The 15,461-nt window shown below is 51.1% G+C and overlaps 1 protein-coding gene across 1 annotated transcript in view; it reads left to right on the top strand.

Annotated features, from left to right (window-relative positions):
• The window catches only part of MN1 (MN1 proto-oncogene, transcriptional regulator), a 55,060-nt gene extending 44,921 nt beyond the window's left edge, over positions 1-10,139 (top strand). The window contains exon 2 of the mRNA XM_034948337.3: positions 7,305-10,139. Coding sequence (XP_034804228.2) covers positions 7,305-7,486 — 182 coding nt within the window. The 3' untranslated portion in view covers positions 7,487-10,139. The remainder of the gene's footprint in view (positions 1-7,304) is intronic.
• Positions 10,140-15,461: the final 5,322 nt, after the last annotated feature.

Here is a 15,461-nt window from a genome sequence, read left to right as displayed (position 1 = left end):
GGGTGTTGGAGAAACATCGCCATGGGGCTGACAGCCAGGTAGGATGGCAGGAGTCACCTGGGGTGAGGAGGGGCAGGTGCTCTAGGCAGAAAAAACCGCAGCAGCAAAGGTGTGGAGGTGGAAGGATCAGGGCTCTGCTGAGAGAATGTATAGTTGGGGCTTCAGTGCAGGAGAGAGCACTGAGAGATGAGGTCAGAGGCCCGAGAGGGAGTCAGCCTAGGGCATGCAAAGCTGCGAGGCACTGGGGAGCCATGGAAGGTTCAAGCAGGAGAGAGGCCTGCTCTGGTTGGTGCTTCAGGAAACTCCCCCAGCTGACAGGTTTGGAGGGCAGTGTGTAAGCAGAGAGTGAGGCAAGGTGGCAGCTGCAGGCAGGAGATGGTTGGTGTGTGGGCCAGGGTGGGGTAGTGGGGCAGGAGAAAAGTGGGCAGACTTTGGAGGCAGCCTCTTCCCTCCTTGGTGCCTGGGCTGACTGTGGGGGATGGGGAGGAGGGAAGAGTGACCTGGAATGCCCGGGGCTGGCTTGGATGCAATGGCCCTGCCCTTCTAAGGAGGTGAGGAACAGAAAAGCTACCAAGGTCTGGGGGTCACAGATAAGTGTGTGGGGGGCCTAAGAGACTCCCAGGCTGTAGCACGAAGGCTCCAAGAAGTGGTGGCTCAGCCCTTTGGCCCACCAGACCTGCCTCAGCTTCCAGGCCCAGTCGCCCAGCCCCCCAGTTGAGTGGCAGCTGTCACAGAACCCAATGTCTCCCCGCACCAGGTCCAAATAAAGGAAAAACCAAAATACATTTCCCTTTGTCGGAATCCAGCGAGGGTGAGTTGGGCGAGAGTCATCCGCTATTGTGTGCTGGGGCCCACACTGCTTCTTACATAAGCCCCGAGTTAAAAATACGCCCGGAATTCTCATTCTCAAGCTCTGCCTGGGATTGCACCCTGACCCCCAGCCTCGGCAGCTTCTAGCACCCACAGGGATGAAGAAACTGCCCCATGGCACAAAGCTGGCACGTGGCAATTCTAGCTCTGTCTGCCTCCAGTGCCACGAACAGTAAGAGTGGGCCGGGTGCGGTGGCTCACGCCTGTAATCCCAGCACTTTGGGAGGCCAAGGTGGGCAGATCACTTGAGCCCAGGAGTTTGAGACCAGCCTGGGCAACATAGCAAGACCCCATCTCTACAAAAAACAAAAGAAAAACCAGGGGCTGGATTGCAGGCCTGGCTCTGCCCCTGACTCCGTGTGACCTTGATCAGGCTCTGACTCTCTGGACCATCTTTCAGTTCATCTGTAAAGAGCAACAGTAGTACCAGGTTAGGGGATTAGAAGGAAAAATGTGGCCAGGCATGGTGGCTCACCCCTGTAATCCCAGCACTTCGGGAGGCTGAGATGGGAGGATTGCTTGAACCCAGGAATACAAGACTAGGCTTGGCAACATAGTGAGAACCTCATCTCTACAAAATAAATTTTAAAAAATTAGCCGAGTGTGGTAGTGCACACCCATAGTCCCAGCTACTTGGGAGGATGAGGTGGGAGGATTGCTTGAGCCCAGGAGGTTGAGCTTGCAGTGAGCTATGATTGTGCCACTGCACTCCAGCCTGGATGACAGAGCGAGACTCTATCTCTAAAAGAAAAAGAAAAACAACAACAACAAAAGAATGATAAGTGTCAGAGCAGCTACCCTTTTTTGACAAAGGGCTCACCTTATGCTGAAGGCTTTCCAGCTGTCATCTCACTTAATCCTCCTAGCAGCCTGCAAGGTAGGTTCTCTTACTCCTCCCGTATTAGAGAAGAGGTTAGCACCTAGCCCGGGCCATGCTCTGGGGGAGTACCCAGGGAGCCCTTGATATGGGCAGTTGTTGGGCTGTGTCCTTCTTCCCGAATACCCCTGGCTTTCCCTCAGGTAGGCAGCGGGGCAGGAGGTGGCTGGGTCAGAAGTCTCCTTCCCTGGGGCTCAGTGGTGGAACCGTGGCTGGGAGAACCACCGAGGCAGCCCTTTGCCTGGCGTGGGAGGTGGCAGCCACCTCCGCCCGGCTCACGACGCCTGAGCACGTGGCTCACCCACATTGGAACCTGGTCCGGGGATTTTAGTGCAGAGCAGGGTGATGACGAGGCCTGTTTTGCTGACTTCAAAGAAAAAAAGAAAACTCGGCCCCCTCTATGGGTGGGTGGCATCTCTAGAAGCAAAATTTAAAATGCAACATCCCCAGGTAAACATCCCCTCTTTTCCATTCTCCCTTCACCCCAGGCACAGCCTGCAGAAGGGTCACTCAGCCCTCCCCGGGCCCAGCCCTGCAGGTCCCCACTGTCACCTGCAGGCTGGCCAACAACATTGACAGGCTGTACTCATAGCCAGTGTTGGCAGGAGCGCCCCACGTGCTAAGCGTTTTGCATGGATCATTTCACTTAATTCTCCTAACTGCCTCCATCACGGCCGGTCCTATTATTTCCCCCATTTCCTAGAACCGAGGTTCTGAGAGCTGAAGTGATGTACAAAAGTTCCTTGCTCCACGAATGGTGGCCACTATCATTGTTGAACCCTGTAAGAGAAACGGAGTGAGTTGAGTTATTCACGCAATTGCTGTTTTTGGCACCTGCTCCTGGTTCTCTCCTTCCCTTAATGGAACTGACTGTCTCCACTGTGGACGGAGAAGTTTGGAAGACAGAATCCGACGTGGGTCTCGTGATCGCAGCGGGGTGAGCAGGGGGCAGACTGAACCTCTGCAGCATGATGACCAAATGAAGTGCTGTGGTGTTCAGGGCAGGGGTGACGGGGTAGTAGGAAGAGGCCGGAAGATCAGCGAGGATTTGTGCCATGAAGAAAAGCTGAGGAGTGCTTTTGGGAGGAGAAAGAGCAGGGGTGTCTGTCTCAGCTCTGGGCCTTGACCCTGGGCATGGAGTGTGAGGTGGTTCTTTCTGGCCATAGCTGTCCTTAAAAACTGTCCTGCAGTCTTTCCTTGCTGGGCAGGCATGCCCATCAGTCCCCAAGAACCAGAGGCCCCTGCCCTCGGCCCCCCTGTGCTGCCTGAATCGGGTGAGGCACACACAGGGTTATCTGTTTTGAGTTGATGTTGCCCCAGCCTCTGGGACTGACCCCCCAGCATGCACATGGTATTGCCAGTCTCTCGTGAGGTCTCCCATGCTGCTCTTAGCCGGGCTCAGCAGGAATCACCACCCCCAAGTTGCAGATGAGGAAACTGTGGCTCTGCAGACAGGAGCTGCCCAGGTACAGGGCATTTGGGATTCCACCCTGGCCTGAGCAGCTGGGAATCCTGGGCTGAGAGGAGAGAGCCACACCCCCAGAGCTGGTGACATGGCCGTGGGTGACCCCTGGGTAGCTCCTGCCCCTTAGAGCCTCAGTCTTCTCGTCTGTCAAATGGGGATGAAGGGCGCTTCACAGTCAGTACACTGGACCCAACTGAGGGCCTGGTGTGTGCAGGGTCGGGGGTGAACAGACCAAACCTGCCCTTCTCCACATGGCCACAGTCTGATGGGGGAGGCTGACAATCAAGTGGAAAACAGAACAGCACTCACTGGGTCCTGTGATGTCTGCCAGTGCTGGGCGCTGAGTGACTCCATGATCTCCCCCAACCCTGGGAGCTTGGCAAGGGGGTGGTTTTATCTCTGGGTCCTGGCGTGGGGGCTGGCGTGCTTACCGCCTCAAGGAGCGGAGACTGAGGGCCTCTCTTGAGCTGGGGCAGGCCATGACTTGAGGCGGCTTCCGTGGGACTGATTTATCGGCAGCGACTCGGCAGCCCTGGGGAGCCGCGGTCTGAGGGCGTGTTAGGTCCCCCTAGCTGGAATGAATCCGGCGGGAGGATGAGTTTGGTCATGCTTGGGTTGTCAAGAACTGAAGAATAATATTCTCTCTTAAAAATATTCCCTGTGGATACCAGACTGGTTGGCTCTCTTTCTCATTCTAGGCGGAGCCTGGGGAATCCTGCACCCATGCTCTGTGACACCTGGCAAGGCTCTCACCCTCTCTGAGCCCAGGGTGGCCCTGCCGGGGTGGGGAGAAGGGGCACCCCCACTGATGGGCTTGCTGGGTGATGGGCTTAGATAATACACAGAAGTGTTCAGTTGTGTGCCTGGGACGCCCTCATTAAATCCACCCCTAATAAGAACAGCAATGGTTTCTGGCGTTAGTGCACGGCACGCTTATGGCTGTAACTTGGGGATGAAAGCGTCTTTAGAAAATTTGGCCATTTGGGTCTGTCTTACCCATCACTTGGCAGACCCAGCTTCCTCTGCCCGGTGTGTTGCTCAGGAATTTTCTTTCACTTTCTGGGTGCTTGCAGCCCCAGAGCAAAGAGTTTATCTCTCCTTTGGCAAGGAGCTTCATCCCTCGGAGTTTGTTTCCTCATCTGTAAAGTGGGCTCAAGCATTGCTACGTTCATTCCTTGAGATAATTTGTGCAAAGTGGGGGAAATAACCCCCTTTCAGATTTTCTCTCTTTCTCTCTCTCTGTGGCAGATACTACTTCCCTCACCCCACCCCCAGTCCAGATCTTGCAGTGCTTGGAATAAAATTCCTTTGGAGATATTAAGCAGGGTAGGGTGGAGGGGTCGCTGGGAACAAGGCAAGCATGGGTTCAAGAGCAAAGGTTGGGGCACTGTGCCTCGGTATTGCCAGAATCCAGGGCCTGCCATGTTCCTAGAAACCCTGCATCTGATGCCTTAAGCTTCCTGGTGTACCTTCTCCCCAGGAAGCCCTGGGTGGGGTATTAACAACATCCAGATTTCACCACTACTAACTAGCTTTGAAACCTTGGATTCAGAACCTCAGTTTCTCCTTCTGTGAAATGGGGCAAAGGCTCCTGTTTCATGGGCAGGAACACGCCCACCTAGCTGGGCCCCAGGAAGTAGTGGGGCTTTAGGGGATTCTAAGTGGCTGCAAAGCCCCCCTCACCCCCGACCCTCCCAGATATGAATGACAGTCCCAGCAGCACTGTTTGGGGGACTGTCTGTGTGCCAGGCCATTACAAGGCCCCAGGGGAGATGACATCATCCCCATTTCACCAATGGGGAAACTGAGGTCCAGAGAGGGAACATGGTAGAGCCTTGGCCACACAGTAGTGGGGCTGTGACTTCAAAGTGACCGTGCTTTGGTCACAAAGAGACACTGTTTCCTGGCCTCACCATCAGCTCCAGGAGGAGGGTGGGGATAGTGTCTGTCCTATTCCATGCTAGATCCATAGGGTTTGTACCATGCCTGGCATATAGAAGGTCCTCAATAAAGGCATGTTAGTTGCATGAATGAGGGAAGGGGCCAAGGAAGTCTCCTTTCTGCCCAGCTCCGGCTCCTCCCAGCATGCAGGTCCCAAAGCTGAGTGTCTCTGGGGCTCCAGGGTGGGGGCCCCAAGCCCAGTTAGTCATGGCCTGTCCTCAGCTGCCTGGGCCCATCCCTCTGGGAGGATTTTCTCTGCAGGCTGTGGCTCAGCTCCTGGGGGAGGCCTGCTGCTTAATCCCAGAGGGCAGGGCGGGCCGGTGACTCCTGCCTGGCACAGGGCCCTTGGCTGGGCTTGCACAGAGGATTGAGGGCAGGCCGGTCATGGAGTTCAGTATCTGGGTGTGCTCCCTCAGCTGGAGCAGAGCCCCCCACCCCCAATTTCAGCTTTTCTCACTACTACTGAGGCAGAAATTCAACATCAGCCCATATTCAAACCCAGCTTTCTGTCCCTTCCAGGCTGTGTGACCTTGGACATACTCTAAAGTCAGAGTCTAGGAAATGAGAATAATGAGACTCTTCATTGACATATGGCAGGTCTCAGGACAGAGCCAGTGGTCATGTGGTAGCCGTAAATGAGAAGTCCTGCAAATTCCCTTCTTTGGTCTAATTTATACTAAGATGTGAATGGTTGTCAGGCTCCTTTCTCCTCAAGCGTGTCTAACACAGACATCCCTGTGATCTGTGGTGCTTTCTGGCATTGCGTGACTCAATGAAAAGAGGGTTCAGGGGAGTTTCACTAAGGGTATGGGAGAGGAATAGACTCCCCCACCCCAGGCACCCAGAGTCCTTTCACGTAGTAGCTGAGAATGGTGCTTTTGTGCTGGTCTGATTGGGGAGCTCAGATTCTCTGTCTCTCCTGCTCTGAACACTTCACCTTCTGTCCTTGTGAGGACAACACTTTACAGTTTATACAAACACCTTGTACATATCAACAGCCTGGTTGACTAGCCATCATAAGGAGGTGCATGAGCCGGGCGGACATTCCCCTTTTCAGAGGAGGGGACTGGCCTCGGGTCCCTTTGCGGAGCTACAACTGGATTCTCTCAGCCATTAGGTTGGAGCTGTGTGACCCCAGGAAAGTTTCTGTGCCTTTCTGGGGCTCAGACTTCTCATCTGTAAAATGGAGTATGAGCAAGTTAAGGCCAGAGCGTAGGAGGGAATGAAAGACACAGGCAGGTGTCCCGAAGGGCTCCTCTTCTCCCATGCCCCCACTCTCAAAGCCACCTCTATGGAGCCTCAGCCCCTGCACACCAATGAGGGGCAGAACCTTCAGAGGTGGGAGAGGGGCTGAAAAGGGAGCGATTGGAAAGCACTGGGGAGCGCTTGGGGATTGGGGAGCACATGGGGCTTGGGGAGCTGTGGGCGTCTAGTCTTTGTGGCTCAGCTGTGCCAAGCTGGGTATCCACAGGCACCTTCTCCATCCTTCCTGCTCCTCTGGAAAGGGTGCTGTGACTCCACACTTTCTCCTGTGTGACTCGGGGCAAGTCATCTTCCCTCTCTGAGTCTCAGTTTTCTTAGCTATAAAGTAGAGGTGATCATCCTTCCCCCCTGGAGTTGGTATGCAGTCTGGCACATTTTAAGAAAGTTCCCAGCTCGTGGTAGGCCCTGAGCAAATGTCTCTCCAGAGGATGACACACAAACAGGCTGTGTTCTGGACCCAGACAATCCTCCCCTCCACCCTTTCACTGCATGTGGCGAACTCCTACATATCCTTTGATGCCCAGTTTAGATGCCCCTCCTGCAGGAAGCATTCCTGACTTAGATCATGTCCAGTTAATCTTTTGGGAACTCTGGTGCATCACAGATGGGCAAACTCTGAGTTTATCCTGCCTCACTTTCCTATTTCCCAGTGGGGAAACTGAGGCCCAACAGGGAGGTCTTCCATTGGCTGAGATCTCACAGATGAATCAGGGGTAACAGCAAGAAGATTCAAAACAACATCTCTAGATCCTCTGGGACCAGCTTTAGCCATGGAAAGAGGGCGTGGACGGTGCCTGTCTTGTATGCCTCTGCCACTTTGGCCCCCATTATGGTGTCCCTCAGAGACGAGTGTGCCACTAATGTCCTCTCTTCCTTCTCTCTCCACAGCCCACGACCTCCCTGCAAACAAGGCCTCAGCAACCCAGCCTGGCAGCCACTTGCAGTGCCTGTCTGTCCACTGCACAGACGACGTGGGTGACGCCAAGGCTCGAGCCTCCGTGCCCACCTGGCGGTCCCTGCATTCTGACATCTCCAACAGATTTGGGACATTCGTGGCTGCCCTAACTTGAATGACAAGAAAGACCCCCTCCTCTACCAGGCCCTATCCTCTCCCTCTGTCTGTTTCCTTCCCCCTCAACCTGACCCCACCCCTCTGTTAATTTGAAAGGGCCACTATTGCTGAGTGGATGAGTTTTTTTTTTTTCTCTAGGTTGGTACCTGCTTAGTGGCATATGGACCGGAAAGGGTTAATTTAAAGGGGGGGAACCTCAAAAGTTTTTTTAAAAAAGAAACTTGTCTGCCACAGTATGTTACCAGTGTTAACCCTTCTGCAGTTAGCAAACTTTTGCTTAAGCCTTTTTCCTCTAGATACTCCCCATGTTTCGGTAATCTTGGCATACATTTTTTAGATGACCTCTTTCCTTGTTTTATTTTCATGCTGCTGTATGTCCAAGTATTGTTATTTCATAATAAGACAAGAGTTGCTTTCTTTTTTATTCTTTTTCCTTTTCTCACCCCCTCCCCTTTTATTTTCTTTTTGCTTTGTTCACTGCTTATTAAAATGGAAATCCTGGAGAATAGTAGTTCTGGAGTATTGCCGGGTGAAAGTCCAATTGTCATCACAATGTTATATATTGACACCCCAGTGTCATCAGTCTGGCAGGAGCCAAACAATGAATGCCCCCCTTAGGTATTCCGCCTGGGATTTTGTTTTGTCTGTTCCCTAAGAAAATATATTTTCATTCCTGCAAACACAGTGCTCAGCCTTCAGTTCCCTTCCACTTGAGTTCTCTCTTCTCCTGCTGGAAGCCACCCCTCTCTGCGATGGACGTGAGGACGTGTCCAGCTCTGCTCTGTGGGAAGGAGTTGGAATGTTCGACAGTAGTGTTTTCTCTCCTTTTCTGGGCCTCCTCGCAAATGCCCAGGCCCTGCATTTTCACGCTGTGCTAAGCAGCCTTTGGTGTGCATGGGGGAGGGTGTGCTCCCAGCCTGCAGTCTTTGGAGCAAGGCTGCTGCCCTTGCTGCAGCCAGGCTGGCTGTGCCTCGGGCGCTGGAGTTGGAGGAGGCTGTTCTCAGCCCTTTCCCTTTTCTGAAAGCTGTTCCTGGCCTGGCATCCCAGGGAAGAAGGAGGGGACTGCGTGTATCTCCTCCACCTCTCCCATTCCATCCCCAGTCCAACCTGGGCAACCCCACCCCTGGGAGGGATGAGGCACCCTCTTGCTCAGCCTGCTCAGCCTTCTCTGAGCCTTTGCAGGGATCTGCAGACTCCTGAGGGCTAGAGGACAGAGAAAGAGAATAGAATGAAATGACTTTGATTCCTGCGCCTTTTAGTTTTGAACTCTGGAATTCCTCTGCCCCCTCCCCAACATTTTTTTGGAATCTCACCCTGTTGCAAAACTAGAGCCATGTCCCAAGCATCTCACAAAGGAATAACTGCTCTGAGCAGAGATGAGTGGTGGTTGGCAGGGACAGGCAACTTTGGGTGCTGCTGATGCCTGCAAAAGCCATTTATGGCTTGTGGTGGGGGGCATATAGATTCCCGGGTGGGTTAGACAGGAAGTAACTGATATCACTTCACCCAAATCCGTGATGGTTATATATTTAATTTCAGTTTTTGTTAACGATCGTGTCTTACTAAAACGCTCCACTTTGAGCTCCCCCACCCCCTCCAGGTCCTCAGAGTTTGCAGATCTGGGCTTTTTTTAGCAAGTGACCTGAAGGCTCTGGGCTCACCGTACAACACCCACATTGTTTATTTCAAAGAACTTTTCAGCGAAGGGAGAGGAGCTTTCAGAAAAACCTCACTCTTTCCCCTCCCTTCTCCCCTCTTTCCTTCTGCCGGTCCTTTTGGCTGGGGTCTGAGTCTGCAGTTCTCGCCTGGGCAGTCTTGACGAGGAGCAAACCCCGCCTTCAGAGGGCAGACAAAGCAGGTGGCATGAATTGATCAGCGAGAAAGGTGTGAGCCGAGGCAGTTCCTGCGTTCTGCTACAAAAGGAATGGAAAGGGAAGGGAATCTCCCCCCACCATGGGCTGTGGGAGAGTTGACCGTATTCTGGGCAAGACTCCATGACCCCTCTGATTCTGCAGTGTACAGCTGTTTGAGAGCCTCATCATTTTACTTTTGAAACAGGAATGATTTCTCCTTAATTGCTTAAGGCCGGGGAGCAAAGTGTCTTAACTTCTGTCTTTGACTTTCCCAGCGTTGAGTCATCAACACTTTGCCAATTAGCTCACGGTCCTGGCAACCTCAGAAACCCCTGAAGTTTTAAAAACTTTCTCGCTCCCCACGACCCCAGAATGAAACAGCTTTAAAAATAGCCTTAAGCAAAAGGATGTTATTTCATTAAATTTGGTTTAATGGAAAGAATAAAAGTAAATGAAAAACACACCCTACACACTAGACTCCGAACACTGGTAATCAGTACTGCATAGCAAACTCTTTGGGAAAGAAAACGAAAATGTTATTGCACATGTAAAATATGAAAACTTAACTCTGCTGTGTGTTAGGCAATCCTGTAATCTTTTTTGACTCTTAAAAGAAATTCATTTCTGAAATGCTTGGTTGGAAGACTGTGACAATAGCTCATGAAATTGAGTGTTATTTTTTTCTTTCTTTTTTAAAAAAATATGTAAAGTGCAGTCTTCTGTATTCCTGCATATTGTATATACCTGTATATGTTTTCCTGAGCAGTTAAATAACAATAAATATGACGTTAATGGTGACTGTGGTATATTTGTGGGTGGGGCTCGCTTTCTTTGTTTCCTCCCAACTCTATCCCCTTTTTACATCAGTCTCTTCAGATGCTATGGGACATAGGGGTGTAGGTTTGGATGCAGTAGTGGGTGTGTCTGTGTGTGTGTGTCTGTGTGTGTGTTGATGTTCTAAGTTGGGTCATTTCAGTATTTCTCAACCTTGGCACTATTGACATTTTGGGCCTGTTAATTCTTTGCTGGAGTGTAAGGGGGGCAACTAGGCATTTGAGGAGGTTGAACGGCATTCCTGGCCTCCACCCACTAGATGCCAAAAAAAAAAAAAAAAAAAAACCTGTGGCATCCAAAAAAAAAAAAAAAAAAACCTCTCTAAACATTGCCCAATGTCTCCTTGGGGGAAAGATCCTTTGGGGGCCAAGAACCCTGTATCTGACTCATGTAGGAGGGAGGGGGCAACGGAAGTGCCCCCCCAAGTGGCTGTGTAGGGTGATGCTTATGCTTCTGGGTTCTAGTGTTCAGTTTCAGATCCTAGTAAGCCTGGGAATCTCCTGCAAGTTATGCAGCTTCTCAGCTCCACATTTTCCTCATCTTTGAAAGCGGTCTAGCTCGTGGGGTTGTTATCGGAGACAATGCACTGGACACAACATGTAGGAAGGGCTTCATATGCATAAAGCGTCAGCATCAGCACCATAATCTGACCACAGGGCAGCCAATGGCGGTCTGGAGTCGCGCTGTCCTGGGGCGCATGCTGCTTCCTCCCCTTACAGCCATGGACCTTGGGCAAGCGGCTTAACTACAGCCCCCAGTTTTTTTGTTTCTTAAGTGGAGCAAGTAACATCTAGCTGGAAGCTCACTGTGAGCACCAGCCCCGTAAAAGGATCGGTTTGCCTATGGGCCACTCTTTGGGCAGTGGCTTCACTCCGGCATCTGCAGCCTCAGACCTGAGGCCACTGCAGGCCATTCCTGTCCTTCCCTTTTGCACCTTTACCTCTCAGTGTTTCTCAAAGCATGGTCCACAGAACCCTGGCTGCAGAAACACCTAAGGGCTCTTGTTAACTCCAGATTTCTGGCCTTGTGCTAGACTACTGAATCAGAACCTCTGAACTCGTATTTTACACCTAATTATAACAGGTGCAGTTACCTTCTTTCACAGCCCACAGCAGATCAGAGGGCTAATGTAGGTGGGCCCAATGCCAGGTTGGAGCAGGAAGATGAGTCAGAAATGATGGCGGCAGATTGAGAGCTGCAGTGCGGCCATTCAGTGTGGAGGCAAACAGCTTACACGTGTCTCCAATGACTCTACCCTGGAAAACATCACACTAACGCAGCGTGTGAACAGAAGCTCCCCAGACTGGCATTAAGCTGGTAAAATGTTTAATTACATCCAGGAAATTCCCCATCTCAGGAGCAAAGAACACATTTAGGAAGATTACCTGCCATAGTTACTTTGTCACTGGGGCTGGAATCCTGAGTGGAAAAACCTCTGCAGTCACTGGGTCTCTGGGAGGTAGGCAGTGCACTCTCTCTGAGCCTCAGTTTTCTTGGCTGTAGAGTGGACAGAAAGAGTGTTATGACCCCACAGAGCTGTCTATGGGAAGACTCCTGAGCACAGTGCCAGGCACAGAGGGGAAACAGGCAGTGCCAGCCCCTTTCTGACACCTGGTGACACCTTTCCATTGGCATTTGGTAGGACACATCTTCCAGACCCTCCAGAGTTAGACATGCTGCTTCCACTTCCTGTGACCCATCTACAGGATAGAATGACCATGGAGGAAATTTGCTTCCCTGGGACTGACTCAGAGACCTGGGTTCCCACCCCTCACTGGTAACCAAAGGACACCATACAGATGCAGGCAATTCAAACCATTTCATTCCAACTCAACACATTTATTCAGCTCCTATTATGTGTCAGAAACGGAGGATCCAGGTAATAAAACTGCCATGAATGGAGAGCCACACTCAGTACTAGGCACTTTACAGACTCATATTATCTCATTTAATTCTCACGGCAACCTCATGCTGGGGCAGATTCATCCCATGTCACAGATGAGGCAATAGGCTCAGGGAGATGAAGTGGACAAGGATGAGCAGTCAAAAAGTGGCTTTGAGTCCAGTTGTGATGGAGATCGTGAATCATCCTGCGGGAAATACGGTATAGACAGCGGAATAGGAGTGGATGGACAAGTACGTTGACAGTTAAAAGTGAAGGGAATATGCCCAGTAACCCATGGTGGTACAAGACATGGATGCCACTCAGAGATTCATGAACCCCATGTGGGAGGCTTGGAAAAGGCTTTCTCCAGTAGGGCGTGTCCAGGGAGGGTTTTGAAGGATGAATAGGAGTTCATCCTATTCATCCCAGCACATAAATTGAGCCTAATTTTGCAGTTTTGTTGTATTTTTTTCTTTCAACTTTTCAAGTTTTCTTCATATAGGTAATGGAATATTTATCAGAATATAAAGTTTTACAGATGAAGCCTCTATAGTCACCTAAATTTGGAGAAGCTTAAAAAATCTCTTTAACCTTTAAAGGTCTCCTGCTCAGAGTGACAGTGGTATATGATCACAATCAGAACCCCAGGAAGGAGAAAGAAGTGTGAAAGAATGATGAGCATTGGGTATGGGCATTTGGGAGACTTCAGGTTGGTGTGAAATGAACAAATGAGTGAAAGAAGGAACTCTCAGAGGGCCTAAGAACCAAAGGACTATGGCACAGATTGGCACATTGTGGGGATTGCACATGACATTGGGGTACATTTTGGCCCTGGGGAGGACCAGGATAGGGGTCTAGCAGTAGGCTGGCCCACCTTGCTGGTGGGGCCTTTCCATACTGACAGAGAAACACCCATCTCACACCTCAGAAAGACTGCCTTCTTCGTCCTGAGTTGACAGTCTGGGGGAACGAGGGGCAGAAGGCAGCCGAGGACCCTGGCCCAGCTTGGATTAGGAGGGTGGTGGCTCTCCTATTCATCCTTCAAAACCCTACCTGGACAGGTCCCATGCATAGTGCATAGAGTATGAGAGAGGTGCACTATCCATCTGTGGCAGATGGATGTTGAGCAAATTCCATTTTTGCAGCCTCAGAGGGGGCCATGTTATCTGAAGGAAGATTCTGGACTAAATACCACAGGAAATTCAAAGTGTGCCTTGGAGAGACACCGCTTTGGGCCTCCATTTTTCTTTTTTTTTTTTTTTTGTGAGCAACATGGCTGTTTATTTCACCTGGGTGCAGGCGGGCTGAGTCCAAAAAGAGAGTCAGCGAAGGGAGATAAGGGTGGGGCCGTTTTATAGGATTTGGGTAGGTAAAGGAAAATTACAGTCAAAGGGGGTTTGTTCTTTGGTGGGTAGGAGTGGGGGTCGCAAGGTGCTCAGTGGGCAGGAGTGGGGGTCGCAAGGTGCTCAGTGGGGGTGTTTTTTGAGCCAGGATGAGCCAGGAAAAGGACTTTCACAAGGTAATGTCATCAGTTAAGGCAAGGACCGGCCATTTACACTTCTTTTGTGGTGGAATGTCATCAGTTAAGGTGGGACAGGGCATATTCACTTCTTTTGTGATTCTTCAGTTACTTCAGGCCATCTGGGCCTATATGTGCAAGTCACAGGGGATGCGATGGCTTGGCTTGGGCTCAGAGGCCTGACATTCCTGCCTTCTTATATTAATAAGAAAAATAAAACAAAATAGTGTTGAAGTGTTGGGGCGGCAAAAATTTTTGGGGGTGATATGGAGAGAGAATGGGCGATGTTTCTCAGGGCTGCTTCAAGCGGGATTAGGGTCGGCGTGGGAACCTTCCACTGTGAGAGTTACCCGAAGCTCGGCGTCCGTGATGGTCTGGGGGCTTCCGAGGCGATCGGGCAGTGTCAGCCTTCAGCCGCTAAGCCGAGAAGATCTGGGAAGGAGTCAGTCAGAGAGCCTTGGGCCAGAGTTCCAGGGCCTCTGGGAGTGGCTGCCAGGTGAGTTAAACAGTCCGATTTTCAGTGGGGTCCCGCACTGATGGGACGCGGCTTAGGAGGAATCCTGGGCTGCGGGCATTCCTTGGCCCAGTGGCCAGATTTCCGGCATAGGTAGCAAGCTCCTGGGGGAGGAGGTTCTGGAGGAACGCCTGGCCGCTGCGGTTCAGGCGTTTGGAAGTTCTTGTGTGCTGGAGATGTGACTGGGGTTTGTCTCACAGTGGAGGCAAGGAATTGCAACTTTTTTCTATTATTGTACACCTTGAAGGCGAGGTTAATTAAATCCTGTTGTGGGGTTTGAGGGCCGGAATTTAATTTTTGGAGTTTTAATGTCGGGAGCAGATTGTCTCCCGACAAAATACAAAATAATAAAATGTATTTTGAGACTAAGACGGCCTTTTGACTTTTTAGGGTCTAGGGCTGTAAAGTGTCTCAGGGTTGCTGCCAAACAAGTCATGAACTGGGCTGGATTTTTATATTTGATGAAAAAGAGCCTAAACACTGTCTGATTTGGGATAAAGAAAAAGGAGCATTAACCTTGACTATGCCTTTAGCTCTCCAGCCACCTTTTTAAGAGTAAATTGCTGGGCAGGTGGGGGAGGGCTAGTCACGGAACGAAACTGTAAGTCGGACCAGGTGTGAGGAGGGGAGGCGATAAAAAGACTATAGGGTGGAGGAGCGGAGGCTGAGGAAGAATTGGGATCTAGCTCGGCCTGGCGAGGAGCAGGCTGGGGAGGAAGGGAGAGGTCAGATGGGTCTGTAGAAAAGGAAGATTAGAAAGACTCAGCGACGCTTGGGGTTGGTACTGAGGGGACAGGGGGGAGGGAAAGAAGATTTGGGACGAGTCGCACTGGGCACAGAGACTAGGACGGGACTGATGTGTAAAAGAATGCCTGGACGTCAGGCACCTCAGACCGTTTGCCTATTTTACGACAAGAATTATTTAGATCTTGCAGGATAGAAAAATTCAAAGTGCCATTTTCTGGCTATTTGGAACTACTGTCGAGTTTGTATTGGGGTCAAGCAGCATTGCAGAAGAAAATAAGGCATTTAGGTTTTAGGTCAGGTGTGAGTTGAAGAGGTTTTAAGTTTTTGAGAACGCAGGCTAAGGGAGAAGAAGGAGGAATGGAAGGTGGAAGCTTACCCATAGTGAAGGAGGCAAGCCCAGAGAAAAGAGTAGAGACACGGAGAAAGGGTGGGGGGTTCTTGCCCTCCAGAAAAGCAGAGAAGGGGTTGGGGCACGGAAATAAGGGATTGGGGCACAGAGATAAGAGGTCAGGGTGCGGAAATAAGGGATTGGAGCACAGAGATAAGAGGTTGGGGTGTGGAAATAAGCGACTGGGGGGTTCTTGCCCCCTAGGAAAGCCAGACTTGCCGCTAAGGGTGAAG

The sequence above is a fragment of the Pan paniscus genome, chromosome 23, assembly GCF_029289425.2.
Source record: "Pan paniscus chromosome 23, NHGRI_mPanPan1-v2.0_pri, whole genome shotgun sequence".
NCBI lineage: Eukaryota > Metazoa > Chordata > Mammalia > Primates > Hominidae > Pan > Pan paniscus.
This window is presented reverse-complemented; position numbering and strand designations above follow the sequence as displayed.